The 26438-nt window shown below is 41.9% G+C and overlaps 1 protein-coding gene across 1 annotated transcript; it reads right to left on the reverse strand.

The window, feature by feature from the left end:
• Positions 1–21168: 21168 nt before the first annotated feature.
• LOC119654881 (protein gooseberry) lies at positions 21169–25817 on the reverse strand. Its single transcript, XM_038060490.1, has 3 exons — positions 25515–25817; positions 21695–22847; positions 21169–21457 (listed from the first exon to the last, which is right to left on the reverse strand). The coding sequence occupies exons 1-3, from the start codon at positions 25567–25569 to the stop codon at positions 21334–21336; spliced, it is 1332 nt and encodes a 443-aa protein (XP_037916418.1). The 5' UTR covers positions 25570–25817; the 3' UTR covers positions 21169–21333.
• Between the last annotated feature and the right edge of the window lie 621 nt (positions 25818–26438).

Genomic DNA, 26438 nt, shown 5'->3' on the forward strand with positions numbered 1-26438 from the left:
GCATCATGTCCTGAAAACTAACCGACACAGAGGAACTTCTGTATACTCTTAACCCTGCTGCGAAAGAAATTGGACTATGCATCAATGAGGAAAATAATGATGCTGATAGCAAATAGGAAGTAAGACGCCAGCTCATTCGAGCATCAACATAGGGGACTTCCACATCGCATTCGTAGACAGTTTTATATACGTGGGTAGCAGCTTGTTAAAGGACACCAATGAGACTGGCGAGGTCAAGCCATGAAAACAGCTAGCGAAAACTTTCTTCTCAGTCCTTCTCATAATAAAATCAAAGTATGTACACAGAAACACTAAGCTCCTCGTCTACAAAATCATCATACGACCAGCGCTATGCTATGGATGTGAAAACTGAACCCTAACACAAGTCTCCGAAAATTTGCTAAACACATTCGAAAGGAAAGTCCTTCGGCGAATTTTAGAAGCAATTCTCGACCGTGATGGATGGCGCATCTGGTACTACCCTGAGTTGTTTGAACTGTACGATGATCTAGAAGTCTCGAAATTCGTTAAACTACAACGCCTTCAATCGGCAGAGCATGTCCAACGAATGAGTGGACGACGTATCAGCGGAGCGAGACTACGTGGAAGACTGAGAGCACGGTGGGAGAGCACAATATATACGGGCGTTGAGCAACTACTGGGCTTCCAAAATTGAAGGACGGAGTCACGTCACCGAGATATTTGGAGGACAACGGTCGAAGCGGCCAGGGCCCGACATCGGGCTATAGTGCGGTGGGCGGGTCATCTAATCCGTATGGATGAGGATGATCCAGCCCTGAAAGTTTATAAGGGCAATATCTATGGTAGAAAAGGAGGACGAGGTAGACCTTGCCTGAGATGGAGCGATGACATAGGCCTGAGATGGAGCGCTGGCGTTGGCCAGGACGCCAGACAGCTTTTAGGGATATCGAATTGATGAAACTCCCCGCAAAATCGGAATATCTGGAGTTCCTTTTTAAGGCTGGCCTAGACCGGATACCGGTTTTTGCGCCGTTGATGATGACGACGCATAAATTAAATTAATCCTTATTTTCCAAATCAATTGCTAGAAAGAACTGAGATAAACAAAAACCGTCCTATAAGTGATATAGGCCTTTACCCAAGCCAATGAATATAATCATACATTTCCCGGATGTGGTTTGCATAGCTGTTTGCTAGTTTAAAATCAAGTTGGAATACCGGAAGCTGGACTCTCCAGACATAAAGGTTTTGTGTTCAATTTGTGTAAGAAATACCCTATTCATGTTTTCCCATTCGCCTATACCTCCAATTCAAAATATTCCTTGATATACAAATCTATTTCCAATTTCCAACTCCGCCGTTCATATGAGTTCACTGGGTTCACCTTACTATTGTGATCAAAAAGGAGTAAGACAATTGAATTGAAATTCCCCGGGCATTGGGGGTAGGTATATTTCTTTCCTTAAGTTGGTAAGACCTTAACTAACATCCATGTCAAATTTTGAGACAACAGCGTCAGTGGCTGATGAGGCATGCGTATCCTCAACAAGGCAACATTTTTTAATTTTTACAATGAGTGAAAAAATTCAAACAAAGGAGTTTCATAAAATTTTGTTTTAAAAATGGTTATTGGTTTTTTGTTTTAAAAATGGTTACCTAAACATTGGATATGTTGAAAAAGGCATTTGGTGATAATGTTTTGTCCAGAGCCAGTGTTTTTGGTTGGTACAAATTGCTCAAAGATGGCAGTGAACGCGTCGAGGACGGTGAGCATCTTGGTCGTTCTTCTGCATCTATCGATGAGAACCCCGTCAACTAGATAAAGGATTTAGTGGTAAAAAATCGTCACTTGTCAATCAGAGACCTTGTTGGCATCACCAACGTATCATTTCATTCCATTCAATCAATTTTGAAGGACCAATTAGGCCTTAGACGCGTCTCATCTGATTTGGTCCCGAAAAAACGATAAGGCACCTTCGCACACAGCATTGGTTCTTCACGACTTTTTCATCAAAAATTCGACGGATATCGTACCGCAGCTGCCCTATACGCCTGATTTAGCTCCGTCTTACTTCTGACTGCTCCCAAAACTGAAATTGTCACTTCTTGGATATCGTTTAGACTCGATTTAGGAGATTTAAACCGCATCCAAGAAGGCATTAAATGCGATTCAAGAAATCGATTTTAACAATTGTTTCGAACCAAAATTGTGAATTATAATATATTATTACTTGTACCCATACCAACTTCTAGCATGAATTTAGGGAGGGCTTTAGACAAATTTAAAAAATATGGTGGTATTCTATTATTAACTTTATTTAAGCAGATATCAGAGATGTATTTTGAGCCTCAGATTTCATATGGATACACCATTGCGCTTTTTTGTAGATTTTTCGGTTGGATAGGTTCTAAGAACGAAACCTGTTATATTTTTCGGGTGACACATTTGAGCCCCCACTCCCTTATGTCTCACCCGGTATCAAAAATATCATCAGTTTCAAAAAGTACTAATTGAGCTCTTTCGTTTGATACCCCACACTACGATATTCTGCGAAAAGAACTTTACACCCCGTCATACATGTATAAGGAGTGCCCCCCCCCCTTTAAATGCAACCCAATTAAAGGGATGGAAAGGGATTCACACATAACATGTTCTCACTCGATTTCGTGAAATTGGTTTAGCCATTTCCGAATAAATCAGGTGCGACAACCAAACATACAGACTTTGAATCGATTTGTATTGTTTCACACAAAACCGTAAAAAAGGCATTTCGAGATGAGAAAGGTAACATCCTGCCTCCGAGAAACTCGCCAGAAACTACAGATTAGGGAAGACTCCCGTAATTCAACTCTTTTCTATCGCATTCTGATAAGTCCTTCTAGATGGAATGCGATTTCGGTCTTTGAGTTCTAAAAATTGGAACAGGAATTTTGTATTACGATTTAAACCGAGAATGATTTGGGTTTCCTGTAATTATCGTTTCTTAATTGCGCTTTTTTCTAGTTTTTCCTAGAAGTTCTACCAATATAGAAAAATTGTTGCCCATGTCCATGTTTAGCCTTTTTTCGAAATGTGGGGACAACATGACGGCATTATCCAACGATGGTGTCCTTGCTCTATTGCGTATGTGGTAACTGCGAATTTTATCCTTGCAGATTCGACCTCCTCTATTTCTTCTAATACCCGGGTGTAGACTACCCGTTTTGCCTGCCATTTTACCCATTACCTTGGTTCTAAACTAAACTGATTCTGAAGGCAAACGGATCACACGACTTCTGCAAGAGCGAGAAACTGGATATCAATTTCTTAGCCAGCTAAGACTACTCGTCGGTCTCTCTGGTTGCGAGCGCTTTCTAAGCGTATGCAACCTTCAACCCTCCTATTACCCTCGGAACAAACAAACTTGGACAAATAGGGAACTTTGGTGGATAAAATAGGCGACGTCGACTCTTCACATTCCACAATCCGCGCAGTATAACCCAAATCGGTCGTGTCAGCTTGGGAGGCGGAAAATCCAGGAATCCAGGAAATCGCCCGCTCCTAGGACGATCGAGAAAGCTGCATCGAAACAACTCATGGGTCCGCAGTAGCTCAATACCAAATTGTACCATCCTGCTGGTACACTATTCCCTTTTTTTATAAACAATAAGCGACATAATCGACACCGGGGTAGCTGTCTCAGTCTTCTTCTTCTTTTTCTTCAGCCTTTGTCCCGTTCACAAGCGGGGTCGGCTCGTCGTGATCAGTTTCGCCATTTGGTTCTATCGAATGCCTGATTTGGGTGCAATCTCGAGGCTTTCAAATCCCCATCCAGCGTATCAAGCCACCGTTGCTTAGGTATGCCTTTTGGTCCTTTACCATCGACTTCGATGTTCAGACCAATCTTGGCAAGTGAATTCTCGTTTGCACGAATTGCGTGACCATACCATCGAAGACGCCTCTCTCGCAACTTTTCCACGATCGGTGCAACCCCATAACGATCGCGGATATTCTCATTTCGGATGTGATCTAAACGTATGACGCCACTAGTCCAACGTAGCATCTTCGTCTCCATTACCGCAAGATGCCGTTCATTATCTTTTATAGTCGGCCAACACTCAGAACCATAGAGAGCAACTGGATGGACGACATTGCGGTAAACTTTAGATTGGAGACGTTCGTTGATATGTCGATCACAAAGAACACCAGTTGTGGAACGCCACTTCATCCAGGTTGCGTTAATGCGTGAAGCAATTTCATAACGCAGTTCTCCATTGGCTGATAGCGTTGACCCGAGGTATTTAAATCGCTCAGTTCTGGGCAGATCACTGCCGCTGACAGTGATTGTGCCTGTTTCATGGGGATCGGTTGTCAAAAATTCAGTTTTGTTTAAATTCAATCTGAGACCGTGTTGCATGAGGCGATCATTCCATTTTTGAACAAGTTGCTCGAGATCATTTTTGCTATCAGATGCTAGGAATACATCATCTGCATAAAGCAGTGTGTAGGGCGCTGGACATTGGATATCCCGTGTGACGGTGTCCATAACAAGAACAAGAAGACGGTAATTTGAACATTCTGCTGGACTACCTTTCTTTTTCCATATTGGAGCAGTGGTACTTTCTTATCAGTCAGATGGTGTTCTTCCTTCCTGAATAACCCGTTTAAAGAATTCACTGACCCACATTGTTGGGTCCCAGCTCAGAAATGTGGGCGGGGGGTCCTTTGAGCGCTTTGATCCCTCACGCTTCATTACTAAAAAATCAACGTGTCTATTCCATGCGTGGGTCCGCACCGGATTCCAAAATAGACAATACAAGGGAATTCGCGACGGCCTAACGAGCAACGACCAGAACCCAAGCTAAAATTGAAAAATAAAAAAAGAAACAACTCGACCGCGCGCGTGGAGCCGTAAGTCTCCGGACCCGAGTGCCGCGATCATGGAGGGGAAGATCCACGACGGATCACAGTCCGGATTATTGCCTCTTCCGCCTCAGATCTTGAATGAGGCGCGGCCCCTGAGGTTCCCACGCTTCCTTGACATCCTCAGACCAGTTTGTCTTTTTGAGGATGTCCCTGCACAGGTTCTGCGGGAACAAGGAGGAAGAGAGAGGGAGGAAGTCCTCAAATCACTCAAAACTTAATTAGAATTCTTAATATAATTATTAAAAAAAAAAAATCAAATATATAAAAAAATAATCAAAAATCAGAAAAAAAATAAAACAAAATTAAATCAAATTAAAAATCAACAAAAAAAAAAGAAATTTTAAAAAAAAACTTTAGACTTACTTTTGCTATTAAACACCCCGAGCTCGGCGTGGTAGCTGCTTCTGTGGTGGGAAGAAATTAAGAACATTAGGAATTCCTAAACAAAATTTACAATTGTTTATATTTTTCTCTCTTTTTTTTTATATAATAAAAAAGAAAACCTCTTTGGGTTCGGTGACTTCAAATGCTGCACGCGAGGATTTTCCCGATCGGGCTGCGAAAACACACTACCGAATCCGGCTAGATGAATGGTTTGTCGCGGGCAAGCCTCCCCGCAAATTTTACATCAATTCCAGCCGCCTCTTCGCCTTTCTTCCGCTGTTTTCTGTTATAACAATTTATTTCCACGAATGTTATAATTTGCTACTGTCAATATTCATTCAAACCACAACACGGCTAATTTTCGAGGTAGTCCCGGAGGTTTGCTTTATCTGGGACGGAGACAACAAAGAGTTCGCGGTTTCTCTCCACAATCTCCTCGCCAACCAAAAAAAAATGCAGTCACTCTCCTCGGCACGAATTTGATTTTTTAAAATAATTATTTAATTGAAATATAATCTATTTTGGGGAAAAGTAAATCAATAACAATCCGTTGAATTCACTCTTATCACTCTCCAGGCCTTCGACCTCCCCTCAACCCAGCACCGCTTTACTTCCCGCTACATTGCTTTAAACTCTGACAGTTCATGTTGCGGCAACATACGCATGCGCCTGCGGATGCGGCAAATCATTCGCCTCTGTCAAGATTAATTCGCCCGAATGCATTCAATAATGTACAATCTGCGGCGAACATTAGAGTAATTGGAAATTATGAAATGCATTATTTAAGCAAATTAATTAAGCAAGAGCCTAATGAGATTCCGCTCTGGCCGCGAAGTCGCGGTCACTACAAAATGTAACTACCTATCTCTCTGAATTACATAAGCTCCAAAGGCTGGCTTGCGTGTGTATCAGTGGGGCAATGAGGACATGCCCAACGACATCCTTCTGGGATTAACCCCTCTCCATCGGCACATACAGATGCAGGCAAGGAGATCAATATTCAGGATGGCGGTAGTATGAGTGGGGCGGGGAGCTGCCTAAATCGAAGGAAGATTGATATTCTTTCTAGGCGGTATCCCGAATTACTGATACCAAGGGATAACATGACAACGAGGTTTCACTTCGATAAGAAGTTTGATACACGTTGGAGTAACAAGGCAAACTGGGAAAGTTGGCTGCGACATACGGCTTAAATCAGCAACTGATTACTTGGTACACTGACGGATCCCTCACAGCAGACGGAGCGGGTGCCGGTGTCATTGGTCCAAGGAAAATGTACTTTGAGCCAATGGGCAGGTACACTAGCATATTCCAGACGGAAATATACGCCATAGACAAATGTGCCTCCTTTAATCTGCAAAGGACCTACAGCTATTCTCACCGATAGCCAAGCAGCGATCAAGGCACTTACGTCCAACCAGATGAACTTTAAACTGGTATGGGAATGCCTTGAGAGACTGAATACACTCGGCTCGTCCAATAAGGTCTGGATACTTTGGGTTCCAGGCCATGCTGGGTTGGAAGGCAACGAGGCAGCGGACGAACTAGCCAAGAAGAGAGCAGGGATGCCTTTACACAGGCCAGAACCCTTCTGTGGAATCGGAAACGGTTTCATGGCTATGAATTTAAGAAATGAAGAGAAACGGTTGTGGGAACTATACTGGGTGGGCCTACCAGGGATGGAGCAGTCCAGGGTGCTTATTGGGGGATACGAACCTATGCGCACAAAGGATTACTTAAACCTCACCAAAAAGAACCTCCGAATCATAGTGGGAATTCTCACTGGTCATTGTCGGCTGAACTATCACCTAGGGAAGCTAGGGATATCTACGGACACTGCCTGCAGGTTTTGTAAGGAGGAGGACGAAACCTCTATACACGTCCTGGGAGAGTGTCCGGCACTTGTGCAAAGTAGGTCGAGGCATCTGGGAAAACGCTTAATACCAGATGCAAAGCTGAAAGATCTGGAAGTAGGGAACATACTAAAGTTCTTAACGGTTATAGGCCTGCTTGAGATACTATGATCAATAGGTACACTATAACCAGTAAAAGGGGCACAATAGTTCTTCAAGGACGCGGTGCGACTTTCCCTTAACAGAATAATAATAACTACCTATCTCTGATAAACACATCAAAATCTTGAGATCAGGGGTTTGAATTTTTCTTCTTTTAAACTATACTTTAATATCTTGAGATTCACGTATCAAAATTTCGTACCCAAGAAAAATTCATAAGAGGTCAAATTGGACGATACCTTTCATTGCTCCATAGAGTGCTATATACAGTACTCGACAAAAAAAATGTTCGCACTGCGAGTGTGAAAGAAAATTCAAAGGGAGTTTTTCGTACTGAAATATTAGTTCATCAAAGTGCGCATGCAGTGCTTCTACCGTTTGAACAACGCAGTCATTGAAAACTTTTTTTTACTTTTTTGCTTTGACAGAATAGACAGAAGAAATGAAAAACTGCCGATTCCTTTGGATGTTATGTATCCCCACATCATTACTGAGGGAGAATGTCGTGCAGTTTGTACAATACACCGGGGGACGATTCCCTCTCCTTTTCTTCTTCGCGCTGGGGACAGACTGTCAGATCCAAGCATTGAATTTGAATTTAGACTCATCAGAGAGCACAACTCGCCTCCAATCGTCCACAGTCCAGTCAGGTCGTTCCAATGCCCAATTCAGCCTTTTTTCGAGCATAGCCTTCGCTAAAATCGACTTTTTTGCTGGTCCCTGAGCTTTAAGTCCTAATTCATCCAACCGTCGCTGCACCGTTCTCACACTAACTGACACATTTTCCCCTTCCAGCAATTCAGTACGTAATTGAGGAACAGTTGCAAATCTATCTCGCAAGGATGCTCGCTCTTATGACCGGCTGTCCCGGAGTAATCACCTGCTTCCTCCCGCCCCCGTGTTTTCGTCCTAGCCTGCCATTTCTGGCATTCTTTTTAAAAAAAATGTCTAATATGATGATCCTTTTAACTTCGTTTGTCGGCGGAAAAAGCCCAAAAAACAACAGGTCATTGCTAAAATTGTAAGTGCTCCCCAAGTGCCACGTATCAGTGCCTCCTCTGCTAGTGTTTTAAGGCCCAAAAGGGCTCAAAATTCCTCCAATTACGGCATATAATATTAATGTCCCACAGCTACAGAAATCTTTAAGGGCGACCCTAAAAAACACGAGGCGTGATAGAACACTGATTTCTGCAGAGTCCATAGGGGACCATTCCAATTTTTTTCGCTCATTAAAAAGCAAGGGCGTAGTACCACCACAAAAAACCCTCCATCCCTTAGAACTCAGTCTGTAATCATCCGCGATCTCCATAGGGAAACTGACCCCGAAGAAATTATGGCCGAAATCACTTCAGAGTACCCACTTCTGAAAGTTCGCTCGATTGCAAATTTTGTGACCGAACAGGATGAGGCTCTCTACATCCCTCGATCACTATAAAATCTTAATCCGGTCTTTTTATAGCCAACTTTGAGCCCTTCCCAAGAGCTAAGTGAAGTTTTCGAGGTGAAGTACATTCTTCATCAAAAGATTGCCTTCGAAAAGTTGAAACCATATCTCCCAAAATTGCTCGATAGTGCAACAGACGCGTCAAATGCGCATAGAGCCATCGGCGTGGGAAATACTCAAAACCCACAACGGAAAATCCACACTGTTGCAATTGCGGCCAAGCTGGGCATTCCGCAGACAGGAAGCTGTCGAAACCCAGAAGGCAAGGAGAAATCTTCAGTCAAGCAAACAGTGACTCAACTTTTACAGAGTTTGACCAGCCCAGGCATGTCATATGGGCAAACTACTAAGAAATTTCTTTCCAAAGCAGCGAATCAAGTAAATGCCAAGCAATTAAACAAAGGTTTCCGAGAATTGATTGAAACTCTCGCTTCTACGCCCAGCAACGGGCAGCGTCAATTCGCTGCGATAAAACTTACCTTATGGAATTAAGTATTATCACATTTAACTCCACGTCCCTGATCTCACACGCCCAACATGCCCCCGCTCAACGTGCAACCGCCCAATTCTTACTCGACACTCTGAAGGCAGACTTTTACTGCATTTCGGAGACTCACCTTAAAAGCAGGCATAATGTAAACTTCACCAGGTATAACATTATTCGGAACGATTACAATTCAGGCACTGCCCTTCTAGTCCGAAAAGACTATTTTTTTTAGGAAGACGCCATCGGGAACCTGCAAACGTCTTCCGCTGCGGTGTCAACAGTTAAGACTCCCGATGGTCGACGGATTCTGGTAGTCTTCATCTACATCAAATGTAATTCTAAAACTGAGGAACTGGACCATGAATTACAAGTTTTGGGCAATCTCCAGTTAAAATCAAAATACCCTCTCCTCGGAGGCGATTTCATCTTAAGGCACAACTCCTGGGACGACAAGGCAATCAATATAAATTGGGGAAACTCTGCTAAAATGGATCCACGGCCCTTTTTTGCTCCACAGTATTGAGATGGTTTTACCAGATACACCAATAAGACCAAGAAGTCAGTCTATCCTCGACTATTTCTGGTCTCCTCAACTGCAAAAGCGAGTCCTAACGACTGTCAGATCCTTCGCTCACACAGATTGGGACAAATTCAAGTCAGACTTAGCCCCTATTGTGAACTTGAAAAACTCGTTATAACCCGAAACTTGTCAGAAATCGACGAAGCAATAATTGTGGTTACTGACGCAATCAACACTGCTACACGCAGAAATACTAAGCTAAAAAGTTGATGAGTACGAATATAATTCTCTACCCCATGATATAATGTTGCACATGAACGTCAGACAGATATAGCGCAGGAAAGGACCTTTCACAAATATGGAAATAAAGTCAATGCAGAATACAAACTATTATTTTCCCGTATTAATTACCTGAGTACCATTATTTGGCTAATGGTGGCGAATTTCCGCAATAAAGAATTAACCCAGAAATTAGCAGACATAAATCCGGGGCCTAATATGTTTCAGAATATACATATAAATAGGTTTACGGGTAGACACAAGATCCGAAAGTTCGTTCTTACTAAGAACTAGGAACCTGTCTACAGTGACGTTAGAAAGGCACAAGTTCTTGCGGAATCATTTGAAGCTCAGCTCAATACCTCTCCGCCTCGAAATAACCCGGCCCTAACTGCGACCGTTGAAGCGACAATTAGAAATTTCCTTTCCAAACATTCCAGTAAGTTAGTCACCTTTTTGGCTTCAAACACCGCAGTCAAGAAAATGGATTCGCAACATTCTCTGAGTCTTCCCCAACTCAGCATCTTTACTCACAGCTAAATGGTAAAATGGTAGATTACCAATTTCGTCATTAAAAATTTACCCATCGTCTCCTTCAAATTTCTTATAGAAGTTTTTAATAACTGGACTAATAGCGGCTATTTTCCATCTACTTGGAATCTCTTCCGAGTCAAACAATTTCAGACCCATTTCTCTGCTTTCCAGCTTAGGAAAACTTTTTGAGCGAGCCTGGACAACTGAACTTGTCCAGCATTGTAATCTCAAAAATATCATTCCAAGTCATCAGTCTAGTTTCCGTCATAAACACGAAATGCAACATGCAACATACCTTCACGACACTGTGGTTTTCACACTTAATGTCAACAATATACCACCCCGTAGCCTGCGCATTGGATCTAGAAAAGGGCTTTGATTCCGTATGGGCAAACGGAATCATATACAAACTAATTGAAAACAACTTCCCAATTTCGATTGTCAGACTTGTTACACTTTTTGGAGGTCTTATTTTGAACCCCCACTACCCTACGTTTCACCCGAGATCAAATATGCGACCAGCTTAGAAAAGTACTAATTAAGCCCTTTCACTTGATTCCCCACATGGCCATATTCTGTAGAAAAAAAATTTTTTCGCCGTATGGGAAGCCCCCCCCCCACCTCTCCATTAAACTCAAAGCAAAATGGGGACACTTGCTATATGTAAAGGGATTCACGGACTACACGTTCTCACCAAATTTCGTGACAATCACTCCAGCCGTTTCCGAATAAATCCGATGTGACAGAAAGACAAATGGACAGACAGACTGACAGACAGACAGAAAATTGAATCGTCATAGAACGCCAGAAGTCAAACTGAGTAGAAATCAAGTAGTCATTAAATGTAAGGATATAGACGAGATTACTACAGAAGAGTAAATTTGCCAAGCTCTACGGGCCCAGCATGGTATACCGTCAATTCAGGAGACTAAAATTCCCCGGAAGGCGTATAGCGGGACGCAAACTGTCGATAAGTCTACCTATTGAAGTGGAGAGAAGAGCTATCACTGCTCTACACACAGATCGGTTGGGTCGTCTGCCGACTGCGAGAGCAGGTTTCACATGACATCAATAGCGCCCACATCACTGGCAACAGCACTTGTCCGATGTTTCAAAAAGGCGTAGATGAGGTTCTTATAACTAAATTTGAACCAGCAAGCAGCTGAGGACCTGCTTTCCCAGACGATAATTGAAAGTAAAATTGACGTCACCGTTGTCGGTGAACAGTGGAAAGACCTACACAGTGGAATTTAGGTTGCGAATAATAGCCAAGAAACGACGATATGGTCATGCGGAAATCATGCTATAGAAGGAATAACGAAGATCCTCGATCCTTACGATCCAAATACGTGGTATATCCATCTATAGCTGCTATGCGGCACCAAGTTTTACAAGGGAGTAATCCCAATCAATGGTGGAGAGGCTAACGAGGGATGCAAGAGACCATAACCTTAAAATCTTATTTCTACAGTTATGAATGTCGTTTCCTCGGCTTATTTTATATTGGAAACAAAGCAAACAAATTTGATTTTTTAAATACCGAATAAAGATCCTTTATTCCTCATATAACGCTATTTCGAGGACCGGCACACAACTGGTCCTCGAAATACCGTTATATGAGGAACAAAACCTCGATATTCAGTATTTGAAAAATCAGATTTATCTTTTTTTTCCCATTCTAAAATCATAGCAGGCGACTTTAACGTATAGGCCGAAGAATGGGGCAGCCGAGAAACGAATAAAAAGAGGGCGTGTATTACTTGAAGCTCTTTCTAGTCTGAATCTTGTTCTAGCAAACACTGGATGGGTTAATACTAGGGTAATGGGGTTGGTGAAGGACGTCATATCTGTTAGTGACACTTTAGCGGAGGATCTCTAGTAGCATACAGCGACCATTAGGTCAGAAATCAAGCGACTTACAAGCATAAATTGATTCCGGAAGGCAGCTGTCAAATGCGTAGTCAACAGATTTTACGAGGAAACTTTCAAAGAGGTCCTGCTGCAAAACACAACGCCAGAAGAAAACTCAAATGATAAGGCTTTCCAGATTGGCGAAAAAATTACCACGACCGTGCGACGCGTCCATGCCAAGGTGTACTTGTTCCCAGAAACGAGCACCAAACTTCTGGTGGAACCCTGAAATCGAAGAATGCCGCAAGAACTGCCCCAAGGCCAACCAATCTGGATAAGATCAGTTCCTGAACAATACAAAGAAGCGCGTGTGGCTATAGTAAGACGTAAAAGCGAAGACTTGAAGCGGCAGTATCAGGAAGCTGATTCGGACCCCTTGGGCCGAACCTACAAAACAGTGATGTCCAAAACCAAAAGTAAGCGCTCACCATCGATTACTTGCCCTAACTTGTTAAACAGTGACAAGCCATTTCCCCCTAAAATGTGAATACCACTGCCTGTTCCTGTTTTCCAAGTGGATCCTGTCGAAATCCCAACGGTAAGCGAGTAAGAGGTCCTGCAAGCTGCAAAAAATAGCAGAAAAGAAGGTTGCTGCCTTAGATAGTATCTCCAACAAAGCCCTTAAGGCAGCAGTGAATATAACGTCAAATATGTTTGTCGAGGTATACACCGCATGTTTTAAGGAAGTAGCATTTCTCACAGAGTGGAAAAAACAGAGGCTGATTCTCCTACCCAAGACTGACAAACTTTTGGGTGAACCTTCATCATGCAGACCGACCCCCTCCTGGTGATTTCCAGGTGGGTCCCAAAGACTACAATGGAAATAGTAGAATAGAAGTAGAATACGTAATATATTGCTACGGATTGAATGCTAACAAATCGTTCAATAAGTCCCGGGACTAACTAACTAACTAACGCTAACTAAAACAACATTTTATCGGCAAAATTCTTTATTATTCATCAACATAATCTCCTTCAAGGGTTATGCAATCATTCCAACGCTTCTCTAACTTTTCAATGCCATGTTTGTAGAACGATTTGTCTTTTAACTCAAAATGAGCCTCAGTAGCAGCGATCACCTCCTCATTTGAGCCAAATCTTTTTCCCTGGAGCATCTTTTTGAGATCCGCAAAGAGCCAACAGTCGCTGGGGGCCAGATCCGGCGAGTACGGAGGATGAGGAAGCAGTTGGAAGCCTAATTCGTTGAATTTGGTCATCGTTTTGATTGACTTGTGGCACGGTGCGTTGTCTTGATGAAAGATGACTTTCTTCTTCTTCATGTGTGGGCGTTTTTTTCGCTATTTCGGCCTTCAAACGATCCAATAACACCATGTAGTAGCCGCTATTGATGGTTTTTCCTTTTTCGAGGTAGTCAATGAAAATTATACCATTTGCATCCCAGAATACGGACGCCATCACTTTGCCGGGCGACTGTTGTGTTTTTGGACGCTTCGGGCGGCTTTTACCGGTCGTACGCCATTCAGCTGACTGCCGACCTGACTCCGGAGTGAAATGGTGAATCCATGTTTCGTCCACTGTCACATATCGACGCAAAAAATCCTGTTTATTGCGGGTAAACAGTGCCAAACAGCTCTCCGAATCATTGAGACGTTGTTGCTTTTGTTCCATTGTGAGCAAACGCGGCAGCCATTTGGAAAAACCCTTTTTCATAGCCAATTTTTGGTGGAAAATAGTAAATGTACTACCAGTTGATATGTTCACCATCTTAGCTATCTCGCGCACTTTCATTTTGCGGTCACCCATCACGATTTTCAATACTTGCTTGGTGTTTTCGGGAGCTACTCCCTCATTTGGCCGACCTGAACGTTCCGCATCATTTGTATCAGCACGACCGCGTTTCACGTCTTTCACGTCGAAAACCACCGACAAATGGTTGTTTTCGACGGAGTAGAGTTTTTCAAGCCATTGCTGAGCTTGAACAGTGTGTTTTCCCCATTAGAAAATAATGTTTTATCAACTCACGAAACTCGTTTTGGTCCATTTTTTGACGATTGCAAAGGTAGCGTCAGTTTAACCACTATAGCTTTCTTGGGTATGTTTCGAATTACATCAAATTTTGACACATCTTATCTGAAGGTTGGTACTTCTGAACCTTGGTATATAGATGGCATTATTAGCGCCATTTCTACGCTAGTCCCGGGACTTATTGAACGATGTGTTACAAATACACAATTTCTGAATACACCACCAAAATTAAGTATGTCTAATGGGAACGTTATAATATCAACACTATTCCATTAACTTTTGCCGAAAACAACAGTAGGTAAAAGACCTATATACAAAGCTTTACTACAGTTTCAACCCTTCCTTTAAATCCTTACACAAATATTCGTAAACATACGAAGGATATATTTCCAGGACATTTCCGAAAAAGAACTCAACAGTGCCCATACAATGAGCTGTACTTACTCACTGGGTCTCAACCTTAATCTTTCTCGAAATCTCATTAAACTCTGTCGTACAAGAAAATCCTTAAAGTCAATCTGCTCAGCCTCTTTAATGCCACGTGAAACGAAATAGTTTACCAAACATTCAATATTTGCCCAGAAAAAAACCTGAAGCAAAGTGAAAATGGATCCTAGATGGTTAACGAGAAAAAGGTTGTCACCGTTGCGTCTAAACATGATTTGAAATGTTCAAATAATCCAGTCATGTAATCCGCTCTTCAAATTTCGTAATCCTGGCAGAGAAAAAACAGAGAAGGAAAGACAGAGCAGGGAGAAAATCTTGAGCAGGTTCTTTTGACTTTTATATATGACATTCGCCAAGTTTTCAGCTCGTTTCTGGGGTTGTTTACGAAAAACAATAGAGCGAAGTGCTAAGGAACATTTAGGGTAATCGTTATCCTTCTTATCTGCTCGTCCTTTCCGATTGCTGTAAAGTTGGCTGTAAAAGGGTCATGGGATTTAATATGTTATTTAATTTAGAGAGCGTGGAATCCACTGCCTTTGGCCAATGAAAAGCTTCAAGTAAATGTAGCGTATAAAAATTGGATCAGGATACACTTAGTCATCAAGAAAGCGGTATTGGTTGGGAAGGATTTCGTTAATGAAATGTTGTTATTTATAAGAAACTTGATTTGATTTTTTTTAATAATATGAAAGAGTACCCTCGAAAGGAGAGTTCTTAAAAATGTAATTAAATTCTAACAAATAGCGTAGGCCGAGGTTTTCTCTACAATCTTTGCCACTTTGAACGATGTCCTTTTCCCCAAATTTTCCTCGTTGACTCTTTAGTGTTAGCCGCGCTTTATTAAGCCTGCCATCCACGTACAGTTGGTCCTGTAAGTTTCGCCCGAAGAGCCCGCGTGCACCTGGCCAAAAGTTAAACTGAAAGCACCATTCACGTACCGGCAAGCCAAATGGCATCATCCGTTCAATTCTGGACGTGGAAGGCCTTGAGACGAGACTTTGAGATATTTTCGTATGTAAGCCAAGATTACTATACACAGGAGGAGCAACTCCAGCAGCAAAGGAGCACGGAATCACATTGTGCACTTTTCGGGTAGGGCAAACAGGAAATGGATACATCCGAAAGATTGATTTTGAATGCCTCTACTAATTTGCTCCTCACTTCCTAGAAAAGCAAACATGGATCTATTGTCGAGAATTTTGAGCATGTTTCCTTACACCAAGCTCTCCATTGAGGCATTTCGAAACATCATTCGCTCAGCGATTCCATTAAGATCCAGTACCATTAATCCGAAAAGAATCTGTAAGGAAGCTCTGCCTTTGCTTCCCTATGGAATTTGGGCTGTACTCTAACAAATGCGGCCACGTGCTCGCAACAACTGGCAGCCATGTGCTCGCAACCACGCGGTTGTACACCAATGCACTGCATCACACACACGGCACTAACACCAGAATTTTGGCCGCACAACTCTCGTCGCGGCCGAACGTGTGCAAGACTGTTCCATCTCCATAAAATTTCAAAGAATGTGCTGGGGGTTGAATCTCCTGTGTATAGTCTCGTTGGTGTAAGCCTTTATCCAAAATGTTCACCAACAATAAAGGTCCTCATAAAACTCTCCTGCTCATTTTTCATTCGATTACCGGCCGCCTGAACAGTCAAAACTAACGCATACGTGAATGGCGGATTTTATGTTGCTGTATGGTGAGTGTGTCTGATCAAAGCATAAGTGACGCCTTTTAATTTGAACTGTTACCGATTCTTCTCTTGAGTTTAAGCATCGCTCCTGATTTGACATTCGTTTGAAAATCCTGGCCAAATTTCTCAAACATTTGCTATCCTGGTATTTTTTATGGTGATCTTCTTAGTGGGCCTATTTTTCCTACAATGTATGTTAAAAAACATAAATAAAAATTGAAAGACTGCATTGATGTTACCATTTAAAAATCAGGCAGAGAATTAACGAAGACTCGGCCAATTATGGTAAAACAAAAAAAAACAAAAACCTTTTTAAAAAACTACAATCAAACCTCGGTCGTGACGATCCAACCCCGAGTGAAAGGACAATCCTAAGCTGATCGATAGAGAACCTGAGTGTAGACTCAGATTCTCCACTAACTGAGGTAGGATAAGTTGGTTCTTAGTCCTTAACGGATGAGACGAAGCAAACGTTGTGTGGAGCGGTGCGCGACTAACCCTGAAAAGGGTCTCTGAGATGCCATCGTTCAAAAAGGTCTTCCTCTGGCTTCCAGAAGAAGAGCGGAGTGGTGCTAGGGTTCTGCAACAACTTGGTGTGCAGAATAACCTCAACACTTCCACCGGGATGCGACTAAGCAGCAAAACAAGAGAGAGAACCGATAGGTCGGGAAGTTTTCTCACTATCGGCGTTCCCAAACCAGATGTTAGGGAGGTTCGGGAAAAATCGGGCTGCCGGCTCTACTACGGGCTAGGGACCGTCACGTTACAACTGACGGCTCCAAAAATCATGGAAGGGGACGTGTAGCCCTCGGTATCTTCATCTGAAGCGTAGATGAGATGCCACATTTCCTAAATAAACTTGCACCGGCAGCGACTGCCCTGGGATCAATAGCTGCAAGACATTTATATACTTCATACAAGACCCGTGGGTTGTAAGTGGAGTAGTCAGGGGCCTAAACTTCCAACATGCTGACCTATTGTATGCCAATGGAAGTGATTGAACTCGCTTCTGCGTGGTAGTCTCAATAGACTTCCAGGCTAATTTGGTTAATGACCTATGTGATATCGACACCACATCGGCTAAACTAACCATAGAAAGTCAACAGGGAGATAAAGAGATACTATAGTGGTCTGCTTATATTCCTTATGACGTAGACGAAGTTTCCAGTGGGACATTCATGAGAGCTAATCAGTATGTCAAAAGTAAAGGCATGGGAATAATAGATATGATGTGATGTTAACGCACACCATATATGCTATGGTAGTTCAAACATCAACGGGAGAGGATCGAGACTAGTGGAGTATCTGGAAAGAACCGAATTGCTGATCCTTAATTTGAGTAATGAACCCACTGTCTTCAACGTGGTCAGGCAAGAAGTCATCGACATCACGGTGGCATTCAATGACATTGCGGCTCTTGTCGGAGAGTGGAGGGTATCAAAAAATATCACGCTCTCGGATCATAGGCACATTGATTTGATAATGGACATGGATCCATCTGCACCTACTTCATTTCCGGATTCCACGTTAGACATTTTAGACGACATACAAAACAGAAATGAGCGCGCGAGTTACGATCTTTGTTAGACGCATCAAATCCATTGCTGGAATTGAGAAAACAACCCAGATGCCAAAGAAGGGTAAAACACCATGGAGGAACTTGGATTTGGCGAAAGAGAGGAAAACGACAACTCTAAAGTCTAATTCAGCTGCTTGCTCAAAAAGCTCTAAAGAAAAGCATAAGATCCGCCAAACGATCATTATGAAGACGCTTTTGCGCAGAAACCAACTCTCTCAAGGGAGTTTCAAAGCTGAAATGGATCCATGTCAAAGAACGTAGCCAGCAATTGGGTTATCTACGTTTATTGAGCGGGTCGTGTACAGAAAGCGATGAGGAAACGGCAAAACATTTGCTTGAAGTGCACTTGCGCTGTATAGCACACGCTAATATTCTAACCAGCTGGCATGACGTGAAGGTAATATTCATTCCCAAACCAGGGAAACCCACCTACTCAGACGTAAACAGCTTCCGACCGATCAGTCTAACTCCCTTTCTGCTAAAAGGACTGGAAAGACCAGTAGATCAGTTCATATATATCCCTCAGTGGCCACTTCACTGTAGGCAACCCGCCTACCAAAAAGGCAAATTCACGGAGATAGCACTCCAGATACCACTTAGGAGCATTTCTGGACATCAAGAGCGCCTTCAATTATGCCTCATTCGCAGTGATTTGTAATGCGGCAAGGCAGCATGGAACCGATCAACTGTTAATCCGGTGGATCACGTGAAGAAATGAAGGAGTATACAAAAGATCCACTTATTGGTCAGAGGGAAGTCTATTGAGGCAGGGTGCCTTAGGGGTTTCCCATAGGTAGGGGTTCCCTCTCTTCTGTTATGGCCCCTGGTAATGATCACCTTACTATGGCTCCTGGAAGGCACAAAGGTCTTCGCACAAGCATTTCCAGACGATCCAGCCGTAATAATTATCGGCAAGTTTGCGGGCACACTATGTGAACGCTTGAATGCAACACTGCATGTAATCCACAGTTGGTGCCTCCATAATGGAACGCTAGGAAGACTGGACTAATCATGTTCCACCAACCTTAGCAGGGGCGGAAACCCAGCAGGTGCAAACAGTCAAATGTCTAGGAGTACATCTCGACTCCAAGTTAACGTGGAAGCACCATATCCAGGAACAGTACCAAAAATTCTGGAGATCGCTCTGGTGCTGTAGGACTGCGATAGGTAAAAGACTTGGGGACTTTCAACAAAACGAATTCATTGAATATATACATCCATAATAAAACCCATTTTGATGTATGCATGCATCGTCTAGTGGCCGAGACTGAACTTTTCTAATAGCAGAAAGCTATTCACTCAAATTCAGATGCTCGGTTGCCTAAGTATTACTGGTGGAATGAGCAGTACGTCGACCATGGTACTTGAAGCTATTCCAAATTTACTCCCCAATCTATTTGGAGGTAAAACGGAAGGCAGCTAACGACGTATATAGGCTTAATCCTATTGGCGCGTGGATAGGCGACCATTCATTCGGTCATGCCTCCATCTGGAAATTTATTGACAGGTGGCTTTGATGTTCGCCGATCCTATTATTTCCATATTCGTCTTCTAAAAGATATACCCCGTCGTATTCACCAAAAGTGAAGAATGGTCGATAAATGGCTTCAAATCTTCAGTCGGTCAGTTATGGAACTAGCTCGACCTCTCAGAAAAATGATGACCATATTCCAGACGAAAGACATATGCCATTTTGTTGGCACCAGAAGAATGTTTACGGCAAAAATGGAGGGGCTGTATCATTCGAATCTGTTCCGGTAGTCGGGTAGCATTATCAGCACTAAATAGCAACGACATATCAACCCAGTTGATATGGAATTGTCATCAGATGCTACTGAAACTTGGCCGACTGAACGAAACATTCCAGATGTGGGTACCAGGAAACTCAAACATCGCTGGTAATGAAGAAGTTGGCAGACTGGCTGGCCAGGGTTCTGAAACCACAATGGTGGGGCAAGAACCACCTTTTGGCATTCGGCTATCTACGGTCACGTCTACTCTGACGGGGAAAATTTCAAAGATTTCCACAACCGAATTGAAAAATTTCAACTTCTGCCGGTAGGCGAAAATTTTGTGAAGGCACCCAAGGCTGCATTATGTTGTTCCTTAAGTGGGACATGAAAACTTCATTAGGGCTTTTAACGAAACGCTGCCCCTTAAACTACCGCAGGGAAAAAATCGGAGGAGTGGTCTCGGCCATATACAGACAATGCAAAGAGGAAGGTCCTGCACTTCGTATGCGTAGTGGCCCGACCTTCTCAGATCTCAGACGAAGATACCTTGGTAAGGTTTTCTTTAGCGATGAGTCTGCGCATTCTCTGTCTCTGGAGAATGCTTTTAGATTCTCTCTCTCGGCTAGAGGCCAATGAATAGGCGATCTCCCAGGATAGTACAATGGGCTAGCAAAGGTCTGAGTGCTAGGAGCTGAGGTCCCCCCACTAAACTAAACTAACTAGCTGTGTGTGTTCCACACGCAAGTTGTTCGCCCCACCACAAGTGTGGTGCATACAGCATAATTAACGGACTAACGCTTCCAAGCAAAACTCATTCTGCCTCTTCAAAAATATATAAACCTTTAATTTGGCGGACGTTGTATCTTTTATACGACAAGTCAAAAGCCGCCGTTTATATTAAGATTTGGAAGCTCTATTGGGCAGGGCATGTAGATAGGATGACAGACTAATTCCCTGACGCTTACTCAAAGTCAAAGGGGCAGATAACCATCTGGAGACCACGGAGCACTAGGGAGTATATAATGAATAAGGTGAATCACATATTGCTCGGCTTCATCTAATGAAGGAAGCAGTCGTTCGATCAAAACAAAAAAGTTGAAGATTCTGGAGGTGAAGAACCAACTCTGGAATGAAGCTCCTTAGAAGAAAATGAAATTTTACATAACGAATGACTTCGAAGATAACGAAAAACAACACATATTGATAAAGTTTATTTTATTTATTATTCTCAACATTAATTTAAAATATATAATGGTATTCCCTAAACATAAGCAAACTTGATTCTTAAGAATAATGACGTAGTCCACGTCGCACAAAGATATAAAGCTTCAAAGCCTCAATTTAGATATTTTTGAATATCTTATCTCTGATCCAATTTTTGATTATTAAACTAAATCTATTCAGTCTTATTTCCTATTTCCGATGTTGACGTTAGTGAACTCTGCTCATTTCCAATCCACTAAGCTGTCCAAAATAAGGGTATCCTGATTTCGCTTCACTTACGGTACCATGGTGGCTTCCGTAGGGGTTCATGTGACTGCTCGAAAAGAATGCACTGTAAATAAGAAAAGGAAGAATGTTCTTAGATTCGTCTGAAATTTGAAGGATTTAGTTCGATAAAGTTCGATTTCTTTGATTTTGGAACTCCTGCTTTTTGGCAAGATTGGAAGAGGACAATTGGTCCCAGGTCTCAGCATTAATTTGAATTTTACAACCAACTAATTCTAAGATATCGGCATAAAAACTTTATTTTAATTATTTTAATTTTATATAAGTATCTGTCGATTCCTACCTGAAATTATCCCATTCAGGGGTAGTAAATTTCGACTGATGATGCATATGAGATCGGTACTGTGCTCCAAAATCACCGGCTGATGTAGTTGATGTGGCTCCTGATACTCCATACGGAGAACTTCCGTAGCCTTGATGCGCAGCCGTTTCCGTAATCGTTGTATAATTGTAAGTTGCCGGGGCTGATGTAGGTGAAGATGTCATAAGTGGTGGCGTTTGCCCATGGGGTGGACTCAAAGACATAGAACTCATTGTACTTGAAGGAGGTGATAAGGATGCAGTACTTCCTAGCATTGAGGAGTTGTTCAAATGATTGTTATATCCTGCAGAATTATGAGCGTTGTTGTATGATGGTTGCCACGGTTGCATTGAAGACGCAAAGGAAGCTGCTGCTCCCATATCAGATGGATTATTATGTTGTGGATATTGAGAAGCTGCGAATCCTGGTAAAGTGCTATTGAAAGCTGACAGCTGCTGAGAGGTCAGTTGCTTACGCATGCGGGCACGACGGTTTGAAAACCAAACCTGAACACGTGCTTCAGTCAACTTAGTTTTTTGAGCGAGTTCCTCTCGAGTATATACGTCTGGGTATTGCGTTCTACTAAAGGCCCTCTCTAGTTCCTCTAGTTGTTCGCCAGAAAATGTAGTCCTGCATCGACGTTGTTTCCGTTTAAGTTGAATACCAGGTTCGGATTCAATATCGCTATCTTCACACGAAGAGCCGAGTATTCCATCGATTGAGTGATTTCCTCCGGTTCCAATATCATCACGCTTACCACCTCGTAACAGGCGTGTTATTGAGCTGACCGAAGGTGCCGTATTTTTATCGCAAATACCTTCTTCAATCAATTTCGCGCGAATTTCCCAACTGAATATTCCAGGATTCTGTTGTTTCAGCTCTTCGATTCTTGTTTCGATTTCTGGAGTAGCAACACGTGGTTTGGATCCTCCAATTACTCCTGGCCGAATGGATCCTGTTTCTTGGTAACGGTTGAGAATCTTTGATACACATCCATGGGAGACTCTCAGGCGACGGGAAATCACACAAGGACGAACTCCTGCTCCCGCCATTTCGACAATTTGTAGTCGGATGTGGTTTGGTAGTGGTCGACCGTTGATGAAGACGCCGCCTAGTTGATTCACACGGCCTTGTCCTAATAAAAAAAAATTGTTATCAATTAATTTTCAGTTTGCTATTTGCCATTCATTATATGAGTAAAGACATAATACAATTGATGGGAATACCATATCCATTACACAATTGGATGCGATCTTGGTGGTAGCGATCATAACAAAAGGCCACTAATATCGATCAACGACATTACTCCGATTCTGTTACATTATTCGAGGCCTTCTTTTGGAACCTTGAAGTGTGAGCAAATTCCCGCAGAGGGTGGTCTCCATTACGTCTACCAACTGTATAATGCCCTCAAAGCAAGCCGCCAGTATTTCAGGCCCTCATGTAAGATAAACCGAAAAATGCCTTACACACAAGGCCGCCAAACACACAAAAAGACCCAAATGGACGTGAGGAGGCAAAAAAGATAATTCAGAGTGAGAGAGAATCCCAATGTCATATTGTTATGTCATGGCAAACGAAATGAAGTGGAAACAAGAATAAATGATTGTAAAAATGGGCAAGATCACTTTTGGAAAAATTCTTTCGTTGGATCAAAGAGATTTTGGGTTTTTCTAAATGCGGACGATGTTGGTCATGTTGCAGTCCAGCACGAAGTTTAATGGGATTTCAAAAAAAGGAATAAAGAGACTCAAAGATGATCTTCCATTTTTGACATATTCAAGGGCTATTACGAGCCTTAAAGTGTCAAGTGAATGGGACCTGATTGGACTTAATTGTCAACTAAATTAGCTGACCATACTGGACAACTGACGACCGAATATTATGCAAGCTGAACATGAAAAGGAGTCATCAAATTGGCAAACAGGATCAAAGGATCTGCTTGAAAATAAATCGAGCGAAAAATTGAAATCTTTATTTGGGTATTGGATTGGCTTGAAAAGAACGATCAATGTTGTTGCAGATGATCCTTAAGGATTATTTGTAGACGGTTGAACAACAATCTTTACCTATTGATCTTTTGTTCACTCCTTTTGATGGACATCATATTTACAAAGTGGATATGCATAAGATAATCCAATTTTTGCGTAATTCAAACTGAGGTATTCAGATACATATGGTATATCTTTTGGTAGTTCACATTTTGATAAGGGTTTTGGGCGATAACTTGTTTTTAATGAATATTCTGAAGATCTTTTGAAAATATCCTGTTCAGTTATTAGCCGAACTTTTCATGTGAAAATACTTTCAAATGAATCTAATTTTTGTATCTTTGATCAGCAAAAAAAAATAGGTATTTCAAAGACTTTGGATTCTATTTTGTACGTTTAGAAGGCTTTGCGTCTTCAGTTTGATTTGGACCACTTTATTTTTCATGTGAACATTGGCTCATAACAAAATGAAAAGAATGAGTAATGCTGAAGGATGATTTTTGCAAATTCTTTAGGTTCATCATTGTTTATTTCATTTTTCACTGAAATCTTTGATACTTCATTTTCCCAGTCATCACGCCCCGATGCAGAAAACACGGCTCAACCATGGTCTCAAACTGCTTTTACAAATTTTTTTATTCTCAATCGATCAATAACAATATCTACATGATCAGATTTTTAGAGGTTGTAGTATTCCCGATCGCCACAAGCCCATATGGTACAAAGAGCCAGATACTCCTTCTGGGTCTTCATCGAGATGATTATGCAGTTTCCCTGCTTTGCAATCACGTCAACGCTTCGAGTGGAGAACCTCAGATAAAAAGAGCAAAGTAGGAAGATACAAAAAAAGTACAAAGTAAGGCAAGAAGCGTATCGAACACGGCAGAAGCTGCCCATTTGTGTGATCCTCACTAAGGGGAGCCAACGGACGTTTGCACTAGGATTTCTCAAAATTATTATTATCGGTCCTACATAAGGCAAAAGTGGATATTCAAGCTGCCCGGGATCAAGGGGACAAAAAGCGCCTTATGAGCTAACTATTGACAAGTGCATGCCTGTCAAAAATTGGGCAACAATTTCTTGAAAAATGAATATCTTTTTTGCCCTGTCAACGGCACCTTAAACCCAGAAAAGAAGGTAAGCTCAGACAAACAGGCAACAGTTAATAATCATTTTGATCAAAAACGTACATATGAATCTATGCATCCACACTCGTATACCACAGAGCAGTATTCTCGATATTCCCGTATGATGCATACAAGATTGGCTGGAACGGGGAGAATATGGAGATCATTGAAGATCAGGTGAAGATCAAAAAGATGCCGACAAAAACTTTCCTCGCGCCAAATCGTCTGTAGGCTATTCTACATGATACTTCAGGCTGAAAAATTATGGCAGCTATGCATTGAGCTTCTTCATCAATTTTGTATTTTTCATTATTTTATTCAAATTTTTAATACGATCGCCAACAGTTATACGAATAAGGCATAAATATATCCGTGATGGAATTAGTATGACTGAGTCTGATCCAGTGCTGAAAACAAAGCCAATACAGGACCGGTTTTTGGTGTATAATCAGTGTATCTTCTATGCTAGATATGATTTCTATCTTATCAGAGTCAAGTGAAATTTATAGATTATAAACCTAATTAAAGATGGAATAATCTCAAGAATCGGTTAAAACTGATAAATCTGGTTCTAAATCCGGTTAAAACCGACAAGACTCCCTAAATGCTCACTGGGGTGCAACAACTTATTACACTTGCCAAGAAAATAGAATAATTTTTGCGCAAACTTAAAATAAGACTTACCTTGAAAAGGATATCCAGACAGATAAGGAGTCATATTTAGCGAGGACACCGCCATTCAAAAATATTTTCTCAATCACAAAAACCAAATCACTTCACACTTTGAATATTATTCAGAAGAATTTCAAGTCTCTTTGCATTTATCTAAACTTGTCACTTGTCACTGAATCCAATGAAATCAGATGCGCAAACGAAACCTCTCAATCAAACCAATGCCTTAACCAGAGCAAATCGATGATTATGATGATGATGAAGAGAAACGATCTTTCTCGATTGCTTGTCAGCACTTTACTAACTATCTTTCCGGACAGGTTGCTCAAGAGATACTTCTCGTCAGAAAGATACTCAAACGATCTCAAATAAGAAAATTTTCTTAAACCTGATCTCAAGCCGTGCTTGCCTACCTTCTTTGCTGGACTGGTTTACCATGCAATGAACTGCTCATCCAGATCCAATCTCTAGGCTGCACATAGGAGGGTGATGTGGTTTTCCCGTTTATACCCCACGCCCTCAAACTCCCACTGCAAGATGCATCTCTCAGTGAGAGTGGCTTCCCAGCCCTTTTTGACAACTTGGATTTCTGGGCGTTTCAGTTTTCAAGAGGAAAAGATGGATGAACGTGGTGAGGGATTTATTAGGAAAAACAGGTTTATGCATCCAGAGAAACTCCGCCCCAGATTTTCTCAATCCCTACTCAGTTGAGGTGCTTTGTGGTTATGCCTGACCTGAGGTACGTTCTCATTGGTGCACTTTGATTCAATAGGGAGAAAGGGAGGAAATGGTGATTTCCATATTTTAAATAGTTCTGATTTTGAACAAATGATTTTGATAGTTGCATCTGGGGTGAATTAGATTTGTTCCTTGTTTTCTTGTTTTCATTTATGTTATTTGATTCTTTCTTTACAATTCGAATAGTAACGGTTATAT

This window comes from Hermetia illucens, chromosome 4 (assembly GCF_905115235.1).
Source record: "Hermetia illucens chromosome 4, iHerIll2.2.curated.20191125, whole genome shotgun sequence".
Lineage (NCBI taxonomy): Eukaryota > Metazoa > Arthropoda > Insecta > Diptera > Stratiomyidae > Hermetia > Hermetia illucens.

What these genes read in the sequence shown, in the direction of transcription:
- LOC119654881 (XM_038060490.1), bottom strand. Translation starts at nt 25,569, where the DNA reads ATGGCGGTGTCCTCGCTAAATATGACTCCTTATCTGTCTGGATATCCT. An exon ending in GTCTGGATATCCTTTTCAAG is followed by an intron (nt 22,848 to 25,514) that starts GTAAGTCTTATT and finishes TTTTTTTATTAG; the next exon opens with GACAAGGCCGTGTGAATCAA. An exon ending in CCTGAATGGGATAATTTCAG is followed by an intron (nt 21,458 to 21,694) that starts GTAGGAATCGAC and finishes TCTTATTTACAG; the next exon opens with TGCATTCTTTTCGAGCAGTC.